Source organism: Phaseolus vulgaris, chromosome 4, assembly GCF_051622355.1.
Source record: "Phaseolus vulgaris cultivar YP4 chromosome 4, ASM5162235v1, whole genome shotgun sequence".
Taxonomy (NCBI): Eukaryota; Viridiplantae; Streptophyta; class Magnoliopsida; order Fabales; family Fabaceae; genus Phaseolus; species Phaseolus vulgaris.
The window spans coordinates 3,327,951-3,347,892 of NC_143501.1; the positions used below are offsets into that span (position 1 = coordinate 3,327,951).

The 19,942-nt window shown below is 25.2% G+C and overlaps 4 protein-coding genes across 4 annotated transcripts; all 4 read right to left on the reverse strand.

The window, feature by feature from the left end:
• Positions 1 to 1,497: 1,497 nt before the first annotated feature.
• LOC137836591 (bidirectional sugar transporter SWEET7b) lies at positions 1,498 to 3,234 on the reverse strand. Its single transcript, XM_068645253.2, has 6 exons — positions 3,192 to 3,234; positions 3,037 to 3,073; positions 2,497 to 2,713; positions 1,991 to 2,152; positions 1,759 to 1,881; positions 1,498 to 1,650 (listed from the first exon to the last, which is right to left on the reverse strand). The coding sequence occupies exons 1-6, from the start codon at positions 3,232 to 3,234 to the stop codon at positions 1,498 to 1,500; spliced, it is 735 nt and encodes a 244-aa protein (XP_068501354.2).
• Positions 3,235 to 6,197: 2,963 nt separating this feature from the next.
• Positions 6,198 to 7,827, reverse strand: LOC137836592 (bidirectional sugar transporter SWEET5-like). Its single transcript, XM_068645255.2, has 6 exons — positions 7,785 to 7,827; positions 7,631 to 7,667; positions 7,107 to 7,323; positions 6,698 to 6,859; positions 6,460 to 6,582; positions 6,198 to 6,350 (listed from the first exon to the last, which is right to left on the reverse strand). The coding sequence occupies exons 1-6, from the start codon at positions 7,825 to 7,827 to the stop codon at positions 6,198 to 6,200; spliced, it is 735 nt and encodes a 244-aa protein (XP_068501356.2).
• Positions 7,828 to 12,232: 4,405 nt separating this feature from the next.
• Positions 12,233 to 13,936, reverse strand: LOC150027798 (bidirectional sugar transporter SWEET6b-like). Its single transcript, XM_090301685.1, has 6 exons — positions 13,900 to 13,936; positions 13,747 to 13,782; positions 13,223 to 13,440; positions 12,733 to 12,894; positions 12,495 to 12,617; positions 12,233 to 12,385 (listed from the first exon to the last, which is right to left on the reverse strand). Exons 1-6 carry the CDS (start codon positions 13,934 to 13,936, stop codon positions 12,233 to 12,235), a joined length of 729 nt encoding a protein of 242 aa, XP_090157811.1.
• Positions 13,937 to 17,388: 3,452 nt separating this feature from the next.
• On the reverse strand, positions 17,389 to 19,138 carry LOC137836593 (bidirectional sugar transporter SWEET7b). Its single transcript, XM_068645256.2, has 6 exons — positions 19,096 to 19,138; positions 18,944 to 18,980; positions 18,414 to 18,630; positions 17,892 to 18,053; positions 17,654 to 17,776; positions 17,389 to 17,541 (listed from the first exon to the last, which is right to left on the reverse strand). The coding sequence occupies exons 1-6, from the start codon at positions 19,136 to 19,138 to the stop codon at positions 17,389 to 17,391; spliced, it is 735 nt and encodes a 244-aa protein (XP_068501357.2).
• Between the last annotated feature and the right edge of the window lie 804 nt (positions 19,139 to 19,942).

Here is a 19,942-nt window from a genome sequence, read left to right on the forward strand (position 1 = left end):
AGGATGGTTTCATTAGTATGCATTTACCATAAAAAAAATAAAAAAAATTGATAGTAAGATTTATTTTTAAAATGGATTAAATCCTTTAAATTCTTATTAATTCACAATTTCTCAAATTTTATAGTTTCATATTTTATAAATCCTTCAAATTACAAAATCTTAATTACAGTTTTTTATATTTTCCAAAAAAAACCATTACATTCTTAAAAATTAATTTAAAATATGCGCTATTTTTTATGCAATTTTTTTTCAAATGCTAATTGAGTACATCCATTTCATTTTTTTTCTTGAAAAGTTAGGTAAACATTTAAAGAAGAACTCTGAGAAATTAAAGAGCAATTTTATTAAAGAAAAAAAAGAATAATTTTGAGAAAAAATGTAATTAAAATCAGTGTTTGAAAAAGGAAATGTATTCTGAATTGTAGAATTCAGAAGTATTTCCAGGGATTCTACAGTTTGAAAGGTGTAAATAGAAAAAAAAATATTTCCTAAAAAATATATTTTTAAGGAAAAAATGGTCATTTTACCTGATTTGTTGGTGTGTTAAGAAGCCATGGAGGTGCAATAAGAAACGGCCGGAAGATATTGTGAGAGTCATATGTCTTAGGCCCATTCCTTCTCTTTTTTCTTTAAGATTTTTTTAAAGTCTCAAATATATTTCTTTAAGATTTTTTTAAAGTCTCAAATATATTTCTTTAAGATTTTTTTAAAGTCTCAAATATATTTCCTTAAGATTTTTTTAAAAGTCTCAAATATAGTTGCATAGATGTTTCTCTCCATCTCTTTAGTTCTTCCTTTTTCTCTTTCATTTTAATCCAATGATCTTCTTTTTTACACTCATCTCATTAAATGTTTAAACAAAGTAAAGTGTTCTATAACCTCTTTTATATATAATCTTGTATAGTTTTAGAAGTTAAATTTTTTATTCTTTCAAACTATTTTTTATAATTCTTTTTAATTAGTACTTTGGTTGTTTTTGAAATTAGAAACTTGTAGGTGTTTTGATTTTTGGAGTTCTAATTGGTTAGTATTTTCCTAGACATCAAAATACATCTTGATAAGTGATATCTATTTATTTATTTAATTTTCCGTTATTTTAGATTTGTGAGTAAAAGTTGAGATTTTAAAAATCTTATTATGGTTATGTGATTTTGAATTTGAAATAATGAGTTTGGATGTTGACAGTTGATATCGATAATTAATATCGATAATTAATATCGATAATTAAGACTTATTTAAAAATTATTCTCATACTTTTATTTATTTATAAAAAAACATGAATTAATCTCTATTTTCTAAAAATCTTTAAAAGTATTAAGTAATTGATCTATAAAAGCAAAAAGAAAATGGAACATAACACAAGATGTAAAAGATGTACAACTTGGGTATAATATTTCCCATAAAAGATATATGTATATTTATGGCAATATGAAATCAGATGCTTATAAAAGCACACTTTTACGTTATAGATACTAAAAACATAAAAAATATATGAAATCAAGCTTCAAGGTCTGGAGGGCATTCAGAGACTGGGACCTGAGCTGTGTTCTGGAGCTCAACACCATCATCATTGTTTTCTCCTCTGCAATAGTAGAAACCATACAAGAGGAGCTGAACCAATCCAGAGACTGCTCCAATACTGTTACTGATCTGCAACAATGAATACACAAAGGTAAATAAAAGATGATTTGATCCAAGAACTACAAAAGGAAAGAGAAATTATATAGAAAGGAGAAAACTAAAGTAACAAGTAATTACTAGAACATAGATGTCGAAGGGGTGGATAAGAGCATATGTGGTCCAGCACACACCATTAAGGAAGTTGGTCAGAGAGAGCCAGAATGGCATGTATTTCACACTCTTAGTTTTGATAACCTTAGCCTGTGATCATTATTTATATTTACCATTATAAGTTTTGGAAACAAAAATGGTGTAAAATAGATTTCAATGTTTCTCTCATAGGATGTAATTGTATGAATTGAAAACTTACCATGATTGTAAGAGGTGAGACATACATCATGACATTGAAGACATCACAGATGATACCAACCACTAACGACCTTCGTGTGGTGCCACACAATACCAACATTGTTATAAGAACAATGGCAGCAAAGAAAATAGCTTCAATGAGAAGTAAAAGCGACACCTTTCTCTGCAAAGAGAAATAGAGACAATGAGTGACAAAACAAGAATAATATATGGTTACATAAGCATGATGATATTAAACCCTAAACCACATTGATTAAAGTTTATTAATTTTTTAGTCTAACTCAATCTTACAAAATTGATCCATAAGAGATTCACACCTATTTATAAACTATGAAATGTCTTTATTATCTCATGTCATTAGGAAAATTTTTAAATGACTCTTATACTATAATAAGAAATTGATCTAAGCTTAACTCAATCTTACAAAAGACACTAAGATGAGGTGAGAAGTGAGGTATGCATGAATAAGTGATATAACATATATAATGAAAGAGGAAGGATGCTCACCCGTCCTTTGTTGGTTGCATAGATGAAAAATATGGCAAGATAGACAAACTCGATCACGAGCCCAACGCCATTGATGGTGACCACTAAAAGACTGTTTGGGTGCACAAATGGCATTCCATAGAACACCCAAAACGCACAGTTCAACACAGTAGCTATGTAGGGATCAGGCTTGAACTCCTCCACCGATTTCTGCTTTATAATTTTATAGAAAGTTGGTCTGCAATTCATTCAAATAATAACCCATATATCATTTTTCAAAAAAACATTCTATAAATAAAAAACACTATATTTTAGGTGAATTTTATAATATTTATTTTAAATTTAATTTTATAACCTATTCCTTTAATAGGTCTCATATTTTCTACCACTTTCACTTTTTATTTAGAAGCAAGCATTTTTTAATGAGAAAACGTTAAGCAATCTAACACTAGATATTAATTACAAAGATTATTAACACAACTAGTCACACACTGCTACATCTACAAGATAATTATGCAACATTTTTAAAAAATAGATATATGCGTGAGAAAGATTAATTACGCTGGTGAGAAGAATAAGCCGAAGGAGATAATATTTCCTGTAGAGAAAAAACAAAGACGGGTAAGAACACATACAAAACAAACTTAACAATAAACACAAACCAATCATGTTTTCATGTGTAAATCGATTGAAAAAACATATGCATGAAAACGAACCTATGATGCCGATTATGTTCCGAACTACCGAAGCAGACACCATTTCGAAGACAACACAAAAACACCCTGAAAACTTAGAAAGAACGAAAGAAGAACACAGTGCTCTCTTTGAGTGAGTGAGTGTGAGTTTGATAAAAAAGAAGGAAGATGTGAGTTTTATTTATAGAGTTTTTTTTTTAAAAGATATTTAAATATCTTAATTATATCTTTTAAAAAATATTTAAATATCTTAATTATATCTTTTAAAAGATAATTAAGCTCTTCAATTATTTTCTTTTAGATAACTTATTCAAGTTTTATTGGCTAAAAGTTAACCATAATAATTATCATTTCATCAAATATATTATCAAACTTATCTATTTTTAATATAAACAATTTTCCGAATGAGTTGTAAAAACGTTTTTCAAGTTCTAACACAAAGATAACACAAAACTGTTTTTATTTTCACACAAAAATTAAAACTTTATATATATATATATATATTATTGTTGTTATTTTGAGAAATTAGTTGAAAACTATGAGATTTTTTTTTAAATATAATTGAATCCACTGTATATAAACTGAAATGACGATAATTTCTTTTAAGAAAAAAAATCATATTGAATGAGAGTAAGAGTTATATATTCTTTTTAAGACCATGTTTTTAAAAGTTTAAGATTTACAAAGTTATATTATTCATATAATTGAACTGTTTATCCAAATTTCATATATTAACTGTTTACCATTTTTAATCAATCGTTTCCATCTTTGTTTTCACGTTAAAATTTAATAATTTAAAAATTATCAACAATGAAAATAATCGTCTACTAGAATATAAGTTTTTTAGTACAATTCTAAAATACAATTTATACCTTTATAAATATTTATTTATCACAATTTTAATAACAAAAAATAAACAATTACCCTTTATATTTTCAAAATATTTTTTTTTAGAATTGTACATCCGAAATATAATTTTTATGTTTACACGATAAAGATAACAGAAAGCTGATTATTCAATTTAATTTAATTTTAATTAGATATAAAATTTAATTTAATTAAATAATGTTTTATAATTCAGTTTAGATTCGATCTTTTAATTTTATAATCATAATTTTTTTTTTAAATTCTAAAATAAAAATATAGTATATTTTTTGAATGATAAATTACTAATCTTACCTTGAGAAACTTATACATATTTACATTTTTGTGACCATATTTATATTTTTAAATATATATCAGGGGCCATTTTAACTTTACACCAAAAAATAAACTACCTACATTCACCAATTTAATTAAATCAATCATATATATTAACAAATTTTTTACTGAAATACATAATCTTTTTTCATTAAATGAAATCAATTCACAGTAGAGAAATATATGGAATATGATACACAGTGCATAAAATATTTAATTGCGTAATTTATTATAACACTTTATATTAAGTTTATTATAATTTATAGTAAAATATTTAATGCGAAATTTATTATAAACACTAATTGCTAATTGTAAAAAACATATGTAAATCATTATATTAATATCTATTTGGACCATCATATATTGTTATATTCATTTATATTTATCAAATTAGTATATATAGCGAGTTTACTCAAATTCATATTTATATTTAACTTAAAGTGTTGCAAAATATGAACCATACTATGATTTTATATATTAATTGTTATTATTATCATTTTGCCAATACTGTGTATTCTAATTAAAAACTTATGCTTTAAGCTGTAAAAAACAACATAAGTTTATTAGATTATTTAGTATAAACATAAATAACTCTTTAATTAATTTAATAAATGAAGTGTATGTATCCATGTGCATATATTTATTTTTAATTAGAAAATTTTATCTTTTAATAAATAAATAATTATTAATTTTTTATTTAATAAAATAAATAATTGATTTTTATTTTATTTTTAAAATAATTAAATAATTTTCTTTTTAAATGGTTAATTAATAGTTAATAGTTTTACATTTTAAATAAAATTACTGTATTTTTAATAAATTCACCTTAATATAAATAAAGGTTGAATGGGTGATGGGTCCTGATTTAAAATAAATAAATATAAATTAAGTTAGTATAGATGAACAACTCTTTCGTGAATTTTAAAGCACTCATTAGTTTTTCTTTAATCAGATTTTCCAATTCATATATATTTTTTTTAAGAGGACACGAATAAGTTTGATTTGAAAAAAATCAAATTAAATATAATAAAAATTGATTATTCAATTTAGTATATCTAAATATAAAATTTAATCAAACTAAATAAATAAGATTATGGTTAGAAAAAAAATATGTTCAAAAGGTCGTTAGTATATTAAACATACTAAAATCAGAAGAAAATAAAGGAATAATAAGAGTTTTAATAGTGTATCAGGAATAATAAGAGTTTTAATAGTGTATCAGGTCCAATGGATAAGTCCAAAATATTAAAAAAAAATTTCAATAAAATTAATAAAGTTCAATAACGAACACTATAAATATGTGATCTAATTAAGGTAAGTAGAGATTTTTTATGAAGTTAGAACTTAATCCAAATGATTATAAATTTATCATTCAAGCACCTTGCAGGTACATCACAAGTACCCGTGTAATCGAGCTTGTATTAAGTTCTTTTATTGAAAAAACTATTTCTTTAAAAATATTTCTTTTACTCATTTATTGCATATTTCTAAAAATAATAAAATTATAAAATCTGTATAGTTCAGACTTATTTAAAAATTATCTCCATAAATTTTTTCTTGAAAAAGAAATTTTTTAATTATAAATAAACATGAACTAATCTCTATTTTCTAAAAATCTTTAAAAGTTAATCATGACATTATTTTATTAAATAATTAATCTATAAAAGCAAGTAGAAAATGGATCACAACACAATATGTAAAAGATGTACAACTTGAATATAATATTACCCATAAAAAATATCTATATATTTATTGTACTATAAAATCATATGCTTATAAAAGCATAGTTTTACAATATAGAAAACAAAAACATAAAAATATATGAAATCAAGCTTCAAGGTCTGGGGGACATTCAGAGATTGGGACTTGAGTTGTGCTTTGAAGCTCAACACCATCATCATTGTTTTCTCCTCTACAATAGTAAAAACCATACAAGAGGAGTTGAATCAATCCAGAGACTGCTCCAATACTGTTACTAATCTGCAATAATGAATACACAAATGTAAACAAAAGATGATTTCATCCAAGAACTATAAAAGGAAAGAAAAATGATATAGAAAGGAGAAAAGTGAAGTAACCAAGTAATTACCAGAACATAGATATCGAAGGGGTGGATAAGAGCATATGTGGTCCAACACACACCATTAAGGAAGTTGGTCAGAGAGAGCCAGAAGGGCATGTATTTCACGCTCTTGGTTTTGATAACCTTAGCCTGTGATCATTATTTATACACACCAAGATCATTACAAGTTTTAGAATGAAAAATTGTGTAAAATAGATTTCAATGTTTGTGTCATAAGATGTAATTGTATGAATTGAAGACTTACCATGATTGTAAGAGGAGAGACATACATCATGACATTGAAGACATCACATATGATACCAACCACCAACGACCTTCGCGTGGTGCCATGCAACACCAACATTGTTACAAGAATAATGGCAGCAAAGAAAATAGCTTCAATGAAAAGTAAAAGCGACACCTTTCTCTGCAGAGAGGAAAGAGAGACCGTGAGCGACAGAATAAGAATAATATATGGTTACATAAGCATTATGATACTATTTTATCTTTTAAACATCATTAATTAAACTCTATTAAAAAAGTAATTGCAAGTGATAAGAAATTGATTTAAGACTACCTCAATCATACAAAACACATTATGAGATAATATAAAATGAGGTGAGATTTGCATGAATGAGTGAAAAGATATATAATGAAAGTGTAAGCATACGCACCCGTCCTTTGTTAGTTGCATAGATGAAAAATATGGTAAGATAGATGAACTCGAACACAAGTCCAACGCCATTGATGGTCACCACTAAAAGACTGTTTGGGTGCACAAATGGCATTCCATAGAACACCCAAAATGCACAGTTCAACACCGTAGCTATGTATGGATCAGGCTTGAATTCCTCTACCGACTTCTGCTTTATAATTTTATAGAAAGTTGGTCTGAAATTCATTAAAATAATAACCCATATATCATTTTTCTCAGAAAAACTCTATAAATAAAAAAAACTATATTTTAGGTGAATTTTATAATATTTATTTTAAATTTAATTTTATAACCTATTCCTTTGATCAATCTCATTTTCTATCACTTTCACGTTAAAAACAAACATTTTTAAATGAGAAAAAGTTAAGTAATCTAACACTACATCAAAATTTAGATATTAATTACAGAGATTAATAACACTGGAACATCTTCATAATAACCATGCAACATTTTTTATGAGTGTAGAGAGGAAAGATTAATTACGCTGGTGAGAAGAACAAGCCAAAAGAGATGACATTTCCTGCAGAGAAAAAGTAAAGACGGATCAGAACACAAACAAAACAAACTTCACAATAAGTACAAACCAATCATATTTTCATGCGTAAATTGATTGAAAAACATATGCATGAGAACAAACCTATGATGCCGATTATGTTGCGAGCTACCGAAGCAGACACCATTTTCGAAGACAATACAAAACACGCAGAAACACGCAGAAAACTTAGAAAGAACGAAAGAAGAACACAATGCTCTCTTTGAGTGAGTGTGAGTTTGATACAGAAAAGAAGGAAGAGGTGAGTTTTATTTATAGAGTTTTTTTTTTTAAAAGATATTTGAATATCTTAATTATATCTTTTAAAAGATATTGGAATATCTTAATTATATCTTTTAAAAGATAATTAAGTTGTTCAATTATTTTCTTTTAGATAACTTATTCAAGTTTTATCGACTAAAAATTAACTATAATAATTATCATTTCATCATATATTGTATTATCCATCACATATTGTTTTCATATTCATTTATATTTATCAAATATATATAGTGAGTTTACTCAAATTCATCATATTTAACTTAAAGTGTTGCAAAATATTAACCATACTATGATTTTATATATTAATTGTTATTATCATCATTTTGCCAATTTAATAAATGAAGTGTACAGTGTGCATTTATTAATTTTTAATTAGACAATTTTATCTTTTAATAAATAAAAACTAATTTATTTCTTTATTTAATAAAATAAATAATTGAATCATTTTTATTTATTTAAAATATTTAAATAATTTTCTTTTTAAATAGTTAATTATTAGTTAATAGTTTTACATTTTAAATAAAATTACAGTATTTTTAATAAATTATTTCGGTTAACTTAAATAAATCTTCATCTTAAATTCACCATAATTATTATAAATAAAGGTTGGATGGATCCTGAAAATAATTTTTTTTAAAAATATATATTTATTCTTTTTAGGTATATATATATATATATATATATATATATAGTAATTAATAGTTTTTAAATATTTTGTAGAACACAAATAAATATAAACTAAGTTAGCATATATGAACATGTCAAAGTCAGAAGATTAAGGATGAACAACTCTTTCGTGAATTTTAAAGGATTTATTAGTTTTTGTTTAATTAGATTTTCCATTTCATTTACTTTCTTTCGACAACACGAATGAGTTTGATTTGGAAAAACATTCGAATTAAATATAAAAATTAATTATTCAATTTTATTTTATTTTAATTAAATATAAAATTTAATCAAACTGAATAAGATTTTATGTACTAGTTAGTTAGAAAAAGATACAACTGAAAGGTCGGATATATATTAAAGATAAGTAAAATTAGAAAAAAAATAATAAAAGTTTTAATATTATATTAATGTTTAACGAATAAGTTCGAAACATTAAAAATACTTAAGGTATAAAAATTAAAAGTCCAATAAAATTAATAAAATAACGAATACTATAAATAAGTGATATGATTAACAAGTAAGTAGAGTGTTTTTTATGAAATTAGAACTTAATTCAACTGATTCTGAATTTATCAGCAGAGCACCTTGTAGGTACACTGACCTAGTCGAGAGAGAGTCAAGTCCACCTAACCAAGAGAAAGCCTAAGTCAATTCAACCAAGTGAGAGTCCAAGTCAACCAGTCTAGTAACCAGAAGTCCAAAATGTTAGCAAGATACCGGAAGACCGTGAGGAAGAGAAGAATCCTTGTAAGAACATTTTGGTGCCTATTGTGGGGCTCGAGGTAATTTAAATGAGGATTAAGGAATGGCAAGTGGAAGTCAGGCACAAGGGAGTAACACAGATGTTGTGCCAAAGGCTATGTTGATGAGATTGCAGTTGAAAATTGAAACTTTAAAGAAAAACAATGAAGAAGAGATGAGTATGTTAAGAGCTGAAAATGTGCATATAAAGCAAAAGTTAAATGAAGAAACAGTTTTAAATACAACTTTTTTAAAAATTGTTGAACTGATGGGACATATTCACAAGAGTACATATAATGAGGCAAGTTTTGAAGCAACACAAAGCAGAGGAAAAGTAAAATCAAGCATGTTTTTTTGAAACATCTATGAGAAAACATCCCTCTCAAAAGCGATTATAGAAACATCATTGCCTTATAATTGGAAGAATTCAATCATGGATACGTATGATAGAAGTAGAGATCCTAATGAGCATATAACAATTTACACAACACATATCGCTTGTATACATGGAATGATGTCATTCTTTGTTGGGTATTTCCAACAACATTGAAGGGAGCAATGTTAAGTTGGTAGCCTTGGCGTGAGGGGAGTGGGTTGGAAATCTTACATCGACTAGAGATAACGACATTTAATAGTATATAAGTAAGCATAAATATTACCTTATAAATCAATTTGGAAGTTGAGTTAAACTTAGAATAATTTATTTATCGAGATAGAACTTTATCACTACGAGAATTAATACCAAAAAACTTAAGCACATTGAAATCAAATATATCATTTCGCATAGAACTTTTAAACGAATTACACACTAGACAAGTGGGATCTAATACATTTCTCATCAATTTTATTATATTTTAAAACATATATTTTGATATGTTTTAATTATGTGTTAGAATCAATTTGTTATATAAATCTTTTTGTTATGAAGAAATTACTTCCCCTGTACACATCGTAAAACTTTTTTTCTTCACTAGTGCAAGTATCCAATTACAAATTACTTTAAATATTTATATTTATATTAATATTATTGTTATTATTATTTTATAATTTTTTTCTGACGTATTAACAATCAATATTATAATACATTATGATTATCATAGAATGTAGAATTAAGAATCATTACCTGTCTAAATATATAGATATAGTTTATATTTATTTACTAACCGAAAATTTATATTCTAAATTAGAGTAAGAAATACATTATAAATAAAAATTATGAGATTAATAAAATAACATGAAATAATTAAACAAGATGAGATTAGAGATAGATCACCAAATAATAACAACTATAAATAATATAAAATAATTAAACAAGATGACATTAAAAACACCTCATCAAATAATAATAGTTGTAAATAAATAAGATATGTCTTATTTCCTTCATTGAATATTTGAAGAATAAAAGAAAACCTGATATTTTTTTATCGGCTAAAGAAAATATAGTGTGATTCAAAACTTTATTACTCATAATTTTATTTTTCTTTTAGATCTTTTCCGTGACTTACACTTATGTTGGATAGAGAAAAATATATTTATAGTAAAATTTATCAAGATCAGTTTAGTTATGATTGAACTTGTTTTGTAATTAAATTTTAAATTTTATTTAGTTATAAATTAGTATAGGGAAGGAGAGCGTCAACCAAGTGGGGATAATTATTATTTTTTTCTTATATAAATTAATATTGCTTTATTTATATGATATATTAGGAAATTTAAAATAATAAAATATTTATATTAACTAAGTGATTAAAATATTGTATTGGAAAATATTATTTATAAATTTAAAATTTTACTAATATTATTTATTGTTATTTAATCAATAAAATAAAAATATGTGTCTATTTTTAAAATTAAATAAAATGTGAATGTGGTTTGTTTAAAAAATTAAACATATTAATTAATATCAATATTATTCTTCCGGTTAATTAACTATGATAGTTGATAAAATCATCGAACGATACCAATGTAATCGAGTTTGTATTAAGTTCTTTTACTGAAAGAACTATTTCTATTAAAAATAAATATTTTTTTACTTATTTATTGCAGATTTATAAATTAATAAAAATTAGAAAATATGTATAGTTAAGACTTATTTAAAAGTTATTCTCATACTTTTTTTCTTGAAAAAGAAATTTTTTAATTATAAATAAACATGAACTAATCTCTATGTTTTTATATGTTTTACATTTTAAAAGTTAATCATTACGTTATATTCCTTAAGTAATTGATCTATAAAAAAGACAATGGAACATAACACAAGATGTAAAAGATGTATAACTATTGGGTATAATACTGTTCATAAATGATATTTATATATCTATTGTACTATGGGATAATATGCTTTTCATAGTTTTACAATATAGATAGCAAAAACATTAAAAAATAAATGCTGATTAACAACTAAGATTAATAGGTAAATAGAGTGTTTTTTATAATATTAAAACTTAATACCAGTGATTATGAATTTATCATTACAGCACCTTGCAGGTAGATCACGAGTACTCGTTTATTGCATATTTCTAAAATAATAAAATTAGAAAATTTGTATAGTTAAGGCTTATTTAAAAATTATCCCCATACATTTTGTCTTGAAAAATAATTTTTTTATATAAATAAATATGAACTAATCTCAATTTTTTAAAATCTTTAAAAGTTAATCATTATATTATTTTATTAAATAATTGATCTATAAAAGCAAGGAGAAAATAGATCACAACACACAAGATGTAAAAGATGTACAACTTGGATATAATATTACCCATAAAAGATATCTATATATTTATTTAATGTAGTATGAAATCATATGCTTATAAAAGCATAGTTTTACAATATAGATACCAAAAACATAAAAATATATGAAATCAAGCTTCAAGGTCTGGGGGACATTCAGAGATTGGGACTTGAGCTGTGCTCTGGAGCTCCACACCTTCATCAATGTTTTCTCCTCCACAATAGTAGAAACCATACAAGAGGAGTTGAATCAGTCCAGAGACTGCTCCAATACTGTTACTAATCTGCAACAATGAATACACAAATGTAAACAAAAGATGATTTCATCCAAGAACTACAAAAGGAAAGAGAAATAATATAGAAAGGAGAAAAGTGAAGCAACCAAGTAATTACCAGAACATAGATATCGAAAGGGTGGATAAGAGCATATGTGGTCCAACACACACCATTAAGGAAGTTGGTCAGAGAGAGCCAAAATGGCATGTATTTCACGCTCTTGGTTTTGATAACCTTAGCCTGTGTTCATTATTTATACACACAAAGATCATTATAAGATTTGGAATGAAAAATTGTGTAAAATAGATTTCAATGTTTGTGTCATAAGATGTAATTGTATGAATTGAAGACTTACCATGATTGTAAGAGGAGAGACATACATCATGACATTGAAGACATCACAGATGATACCAACCACCAACGACCTTCGCGTGGTGCCATGCAACACCAACATTGTTACAAGAATAATCGCAGCAAAGAAAATAGCTTCAATGAGAAGTAAAAGCGACATCTTTCTCTGCAGAGAGGAAAGAGAGACAGTGAGCGACAAAACAAGAATAATATATGGTTACATAAGCATGATGAAACTATTTTATCTTTTAAACATAATTAATTAAACTCTATTAAGAAAGTAAATGCAATTCTAATTGTACCTATTTATATACCATGAAATGACTTTATTATCTTATGCGCTAAAATAAACTTTAAATGATTTTGATACTATGATAAGAAATCAATTTAAGCCTACATCAATCTTACAAAACATATTATGAGATAATATAAAATAAGGTGAGGTATGCATTAATGAGTGAAAAGATATATAATAAAAGAGTAAGCATACACACCCGTCCTTTGTTGGTTGCATAGATGAAAAATATGGCAAGATAGACGAACTCGAACACAAGTCCAACACCATTGATGGTTACCACTAAAAGACTGTTTGGGTGCCCAAATGGCATTCCATAAAACACCCAAAATGCACAGTTCAACACCGTAGCTATGTACGGATCTGGCTTGAATTCCTCCACCGACTTCTGCTTTATAATTTTATAGAAAGTTGGTATGCAATTCATTCAAATAATAACCCATATATCATTTTTCTTTAAAACATTCTATAAATAAGAAACACTATATTTTAGGGGAATTTTATAATATATATTTTAAATTTAACTTTATAACCTATTCCTTTGATCAATCTCATTTTCTATCACTTTCACGTTAAAAGCAAACATTTTTTAATGAGAAAAAGTTAAGCAATCTAACACTACATCAAAATTTAGATATTAATTAAAGAGATTAATAACACTGGTACATCTACATAATAATCATGCAACATTTTGTATGAGTGTAGAGAGAAAGATTAATTACACTGGTGAGAAGAACAAGCCGAAAGAGATGACATTTCCTGTAGAGAAAAAACAAAGACTGATCAGAACACAAACAAAACAAACTTCATAATAAGCACAAATCAATCATGTTTTCATACGTAAATTGATTGAAAAACATATGCACGAGAACGAACCTATGATGCCGATTATGTTCCGAACTACCGACACCATTTTCGAAGACAAAAACAAAACACGCAGAAAACTTAGAAAGAATGAAAGAAGAACACAATGCTCTCTTTGAATACGTGAGTGTGAGTTTGATAAAAAAAAAAATAAGGAAGAGTTGAGTTTTATTTATAGAGTTTTTTTTTTAAAAGATATTTGAATATCTTAATTATATCTTTTAAAAGATATTTGAATATCTTAATTATATTTTTTAAAAGATAATTAAGTTGTTCAATTATTTTCTTTTAGATAACTGATTCAAGTTTTATTGACTAAAAGTTAACCATAATAATTATCATTTCATTATATTAATTGTTATTATCATCATTAAATGAAATGTACAGTGTGCATTTATTAATTTTTAATTAGACAATTTTATCTTTTAATAAATAAAATAATTTATTTTTTTATTTAATAAAATGAATAATTGAATAATTTTTATTTTATTTTAAAATATTTAAATAAGTATATTTTTAAATAGTTAATTATTAGTTAATAGTTTACTTTTTAAATAAATTATTTCGGTTAACTTAAATAAATCTTCATCTTAAATTCACCTTAATTATTATAAATAAAGGTTGGATGGGTCCTGAAAATAAAATTTTAAAAAAATATATTTATCCTTTTTAGGTAAATATATAGGTATATATATAAAGTAATTAATAATTTTTAAATATTTTGTAGAACACAAATAAATATAAGCATATATGTTCATGTCAGAAAATTAAGGATGAAGACTCTTTCGTGAATTTCAAAGGATTTATTACTTTTTGTTTAATTAGATTTTTCATTTCATTTACTTTCTTTCGAGAACACGAATGTGTCTGATTTGGAAAAAAAATGAATTAAATATAAAAATTAATTATTCAATTTCATTTCATTTTATTTTAATTAAATATAAAATTTAATCAAACTAAATAAGATTTTATGTTCTAGTTAGAAAAAGATACGGCTGAATGGTCACATATTAAAATCAGTAAAATTAGAAAAAAGTAATAAGAGCTTTAATATTGGATCAATCTTCAACAAATAAGTTCAAAACATTAAAAATAAATTTAGTAATGGTAAGGTATAAAAAGTAAAAGCCTAATAAAATTAATAAAATAACTAATACTATAAATTGGTGATATGATTAACAAGTAATTATAGTGTTTTTATGAAATTAGAACTTAATTTAACTGATTCTGAATTTATCATCAGAGCACCTTGTAGGTACATTGACCTAGTCGAGAGAGTCCAAGTTCACCTAACCAAGAGAAAGCCCAAGAGATGAGTATGTTAAGAGCCGAAAACGCGTATATGAAGCAAAAGTTAAATGAAGAAACGATTTTAAATTCAACTTCTTTAGAATATGTTGAACCCTGAGGCAAATTTTGAAGCAACACAAAGGAGGCGAAAAGAAAAATCAAGCACATTTTTTAAAACATCTATGAGAAAACATCTCTTCTCAAAAGCGATTATAGAAACATCATTGCTTGATAACTTAAAGAATCCAACCAAGGATAGGTATGATAGAAGTGAAGATCCTAATGAGCATATAACAATTTACACAACACATATCAGCTTGTATACATGGAATGATGTCATTCTTTGCCGGGTATTTCCAACAACATTGAAGGAAGCAACGTTAAGGTTGCAGCCTTAGCGTGAGGGAAGTGAGTTAGAAATCCCGCATCGACTAGAGATAAAAACATTTAATAATATATAAGTAAGTGTAAACTTTGTCTTATAAATCTATTTAGAGGTTGAGTTAAACTTAGAATAATTCATTTATCTAGATATAACTTTACTACTACAAGAATTAATACAAAAAAACTTAAGCACATTGAAATCAAATATATAATTTCGCATAGACTTTTAGACGAATTACCTACTAGACAAGTGAGATATAATACCTTTCTCATCAATTTTATTATATTTTAAAACATATATTTTGATATGTTTTGTTAAATGTAATTATGTGTTCGAATCAAATTGTTATATAATTTTTTTTGTTAAGAAGAAATCACACTTACTTCCCCTGTAGACATTGTAAAACCTTTTTTTTTCCACTAGTGCAAGTCCCCAATTATAAATTACTTTAAATATTTATATTTATATTAATATTATTGTTATTGTTATTTTATATTTTTTTCTGAGTGTATTAACAATCAATATTATAATATATTATGATTATCATAAAATGTAGAATTAAGAATCATTACCTGTCAAATATATAGATATAGTTTATATTTATTTACTAACCAAAAATTTATACTCTAAATTATAGTAAGAAATACATTATAAATAAAAATTATGAGATTAATAAAATAACATGAAATAATTAAACAAGATGAGATTAGAGATAGATCACCAAATAATAACAACTATAAATAACATAAAATAATTAAACAAAGATGAAATTAAAAACACCTCATCAAATAATAATAGTTGTAAATAAATAAGAGATGTCTTATTTCCTTCATTCAATATTTGAAGAATAAAAGAAAACCTGATTTTTTTTATCGGCTAAAGAAAATATAGTGTGATTCAAAACTTTATTACTCATAATTTATTTTTTCTTTTAGATCTTTTCCATGACTTACACTTATGTTGGATAGAGAAAACATATCTATATATTTATAGTAAAATTTATCAAGATCAGTTTAGTTATGATTGAACTTGTTTTGTAATTAAATTTTAAATTTTATTTAATTATAAATTAGTATAGGGAAGGATAAGCTTCAACCAAGTGGGGATAATTATTATTATTTTCTTATATAAATTAATATTTCTTTATTTATATGATATATTAGAAAATTTAAAATAAAAAAATATTTATATTAACTAAGTGATTAAAATATTCTATCGGAAAATATTATTTATAAATTAAAAAATGTTACTAATATTATTTATTGTTATTTAATCAATAACAGAAAAATATGTGTCTATTTTTAAAATTAAACAAAATGTGAATGTGGTTTGTTTAAAAAATTAAACATATTAATTAATATCAATTTTATTCTTCCGGTTAACTAACTATGATAGTTGATAAAATCATCGAACGAGTACAATGTAATCGAGCTTGTATTAAGAACTATTTCTTTTAAAATAAATATTTTTTTACTTATTTATTTCACATTTATAAAATAATAAAAATTAGAAATCTGTATAGTTAAGACTTATTTAAAAGTTATTCTCATACTTTTTTTTTCTTGAAAAATAATTTTTTTAATTATAAATAAAACATGAACTAATCTTTATGTTTTAAAAATCTTTAAAAGTTAATCATTATGTTATATTTGTTAAGTAATTGATTTATAAACCCTAAACATAACACAAGATGTAAAAGATGTACAACTATTGGGTATAATATTGCCCATAAATTATATCTATATATCTAGAGTACTATGAGATTAGATGTTTATAAAAGCATAGTTTTACAATATAGATACTAAAAACATATAAAATATATGAAATCAAGCTTCAAGGTCTGGGGAGTGTTCAGAGACTTGGACTTGAGTTGTGTTCTGGAGCTCAACACCATTATCATTGTTTTCTCCTCTACAATAGTAGAAACCATACAAGAGGAGTTGAACCAGTCCAGAGATTGCTCCAATACTGTTACTGATCTGCAACAATGAATACACAACAAAGGTAAAGAGAAGATGATTTAATACAAGAATTACAAAAGGAAAGAGAAATGATATAGAGATGAGAAAAGTGAAGTAACCAAGTAATTACCAGAACATAGATGTCGAGGGGGTGGATAAGAGCATATGAGGTCCAACAAACACCATTAAGGAAGTTGGTCAGAGAGAGCCAGAAGGGCATGTATTTCACGCTCTTGGTTTTGATAACCTTAGCCTGTTATAATTATTTATACACACCAAGATCATTATAAGTTTTAGAATGAAAAATTGTGTAAAATAGATTTCAATGTTTGTGTCATAAGATGTAATTGTATGAATTGAAGACTTACCATGATTGTAAGAGGAGAGACATACATCATGATATTGAAGACATCACATATGATACCAACCACCAATGACCTTCGTGTAGTGCCATGCAGCACCAACATTGTTACAAGAATAATGGCAGCAAAGAAAATAGCTTCAATGAGAAGTAATAGCGACATCTTTCTCTACAAAGAGGAAAAAGAGAAAGTGAGCAAATAACAACAATAGTATATGGTTACATAAGCATGATGATATTATTTTATCTTTTAAACACCATTAATCAAACTCTATTAAGAAATTAGTGCAAGTCTAATTGAATCTTACAAAATCGAATCATAAAATAAGATTTGTGCCCATTTATATACTATGAAATGTTTTTATTATCTTATGCGCTAAAACAAACTTTAAATAAATTTGATACTATGATAAGAAATCGATTTAAGCATACCTCAATCTTACAAAACACATTATGAGATAATATAAAATGAGGTGAGATATGCATGAAAGAGTGAAAAGATATATAATGAAAGAGGAAGCATACACACCCGTCCTTTGTTGGTTGCATAGATGAAAAATATGGCAAGATAAACGAACTCGAACACAAGCCCAACGCCATTGATGGTGACCACTAAAAGACTATTTGGGTGCACAAATGGCATTCCATAGAACACCCAAAACGCACAGTTCAACACCGTAGCTATGTAGGGATCAGGCTTGAACTCCTCCACCGACTTTTGCTTTATAATTTTATAGAAAGTTGGTCTGCAATTCATTCAAATAATAACCCATATATCATTTTTCTCAAAAACATTCTATAAATAAAAACACTATATTTTAGGTGAATTTTATAATATTTATTTTAAATTTAATTTTATAACCTATTCCTTTGATCAATCTCATATTTTCTACCACTTTCACGTTTTATTTAGAAGCAAACATTTTTAATGAGAAAAAGTTAAGCAATCTAACACTACATTAAAATTTAGATATTAATTTCATAGATTAATAACACTGGTAAATCTACATAATAATCATGAAACATTTTTTTATGAGTGTAGAGAGAAAGATTAATTACGCTGGTGAGAAGAATAAGCCAAAGGAGATGACATTTCCTGAAGAAAAAAAGCAAAGCGATCAAAACACAAACGAAACAAACTTAACAATAAGCACAAACCAATCATATTTTCATGCCTAAATCGATTGAAAAACATATGCATGGGAACAAACCTATGATGCCGATAATGTTGCGAGCTACCGAAGCAGACACCATTTTTGAAGACAATACAAAACACGCAGAAAACTTAGAAAGAACAATAGAAGAAGAGAGTGCTTTCTTTGTGTGAGTGTGAGTTTGATAAGAAAAGAAGGAAGAGGTGAGTTTTATTTATAGAATTTTTTCTATGAAAGATATTTGAATATCTTAATCATATCTTTTAAAAGATAATTATTTTAGATAACTAATTCACGTTTTATTGGCTAAAAGTTAACCATAATAATTATCATTTCATCAAATATATTATCAAACTTATCTATTTTTAATATAAACAATTATCGGAATGAGTTGTAAAAACGTTTCTAAGACAAAGATAAACAGAAAACTGTTTTTATTTTCAACACCAAAAAATAAATTATATATATATATATTTTGTTGTTATTGTTTTGAGAAATTAGTTGACAATGATAACAAATATTTTTAAATATAAACTACCTACATCCATCAATTTAATTAAATCAATCATATATATTAACAAATTTTCTATTGAAATTCATCATCTTTTCATTAAATGAAATCAATTCACAATAGAGAATTATATGGAATATGATACACCGTACGTGCATAAAATATTTAATTGCGCAATTTATTATAACACTTTATAAATATCAAGTTTATTATAATTTATAGTAAAATATTTAATTGCGAAATTTATTATAGACAGTAATTGCTAAGTGTAAAAAACATATGATAAATCATTATATTAATATCTATTTTGACCATAGTTTATGAATCTCGTATGATCCATCATATATTGTTTTCATATTCATTTATATTTATCAAATTAGTATACATATAGTG

Bases quoted from the DNA above. Each gene is read 5' to 3' on its own strand.
- LOC137836591 (XM_068645253.2), bottom strand. From the start codon at position 3,234: ATGGTGTCTGCTTCGGTAGTTCGGAACATAATCGGCATCATAG. The intron at 3,074-3,191 runs GTTCGTTTTCAT...TTTTCTCTACAG, and splicing joins GAACATAATCGGCATCATAG to GAAATATTATCTCCTTCGGC. The intron at 1,882-1,990 runs GTAAGTTTTCAA...TAATGATCACAG, and splicing joins TCTCACCTCTTACAATCATG to GCTAAGGTTATCAAAACTAA.
- LOC137836592 (XM_068645255.2), bottom strand. From the start codon at position 7,827: ATGGTGTCTGCTTCGGTAGCTCGCAACATAATCGGCATCATAG. The intron at 6,860-7,106 runs GTGCGTATGCTT...TCCTCTCTGCAG, and splicing joins ATGCAACTAACAAAGGACGG to AGAAAGGTGTCGCTTTTACT. The intron at 6,583-6,697 runs GTAAGTCTTCAA...TAATGATCACAG, and splicing joins TCTCTCCTCTTACAATCATG to GCTAAGGTTATCAAAACCAA.
- LOC150027798 (XM_090301685.1), bottom strand. From the start codon at position 13,936: ATGGTGTCGGTAGTTCGGAACATAATCGGCATCATAG. The intron at 12,618-12,732 runs GTAAGTCTTCAA...TAATGAACACAG, and splicing joins TCTCTCCTCTTACAATCATG to GCTAAGGTTATCAAAACCAA. The intron at 12,386-12,494 runs GTAATTACTTGG...TCATTGTTGCAG, and splicing joins CTTTCGATATCTATGTTCTG to ATTAGTAACAGTATTGGAGC.
- LOC137836593 (XM_068645256.2), bottom strand. From the start codon at position 19,138: ATGGTGTCTGCTTCGGTAGCTCGCAACATTATCGGCATCATAG. The intron at 18,631-18,943 runs GTAATTAATCTT...AATGAATTGCAG, and splicing joins GGCTTATTCTTCTCACCAGC to ACCAACTTTCTATAAAATTA. The intron at 18,054-18,413 runs GTGTGTATGCTT...TCCTCTTTGTAG, and splicing joins ATGCAACCAACAAAGGACGG to AGAAAGATGTCGCTATTACT.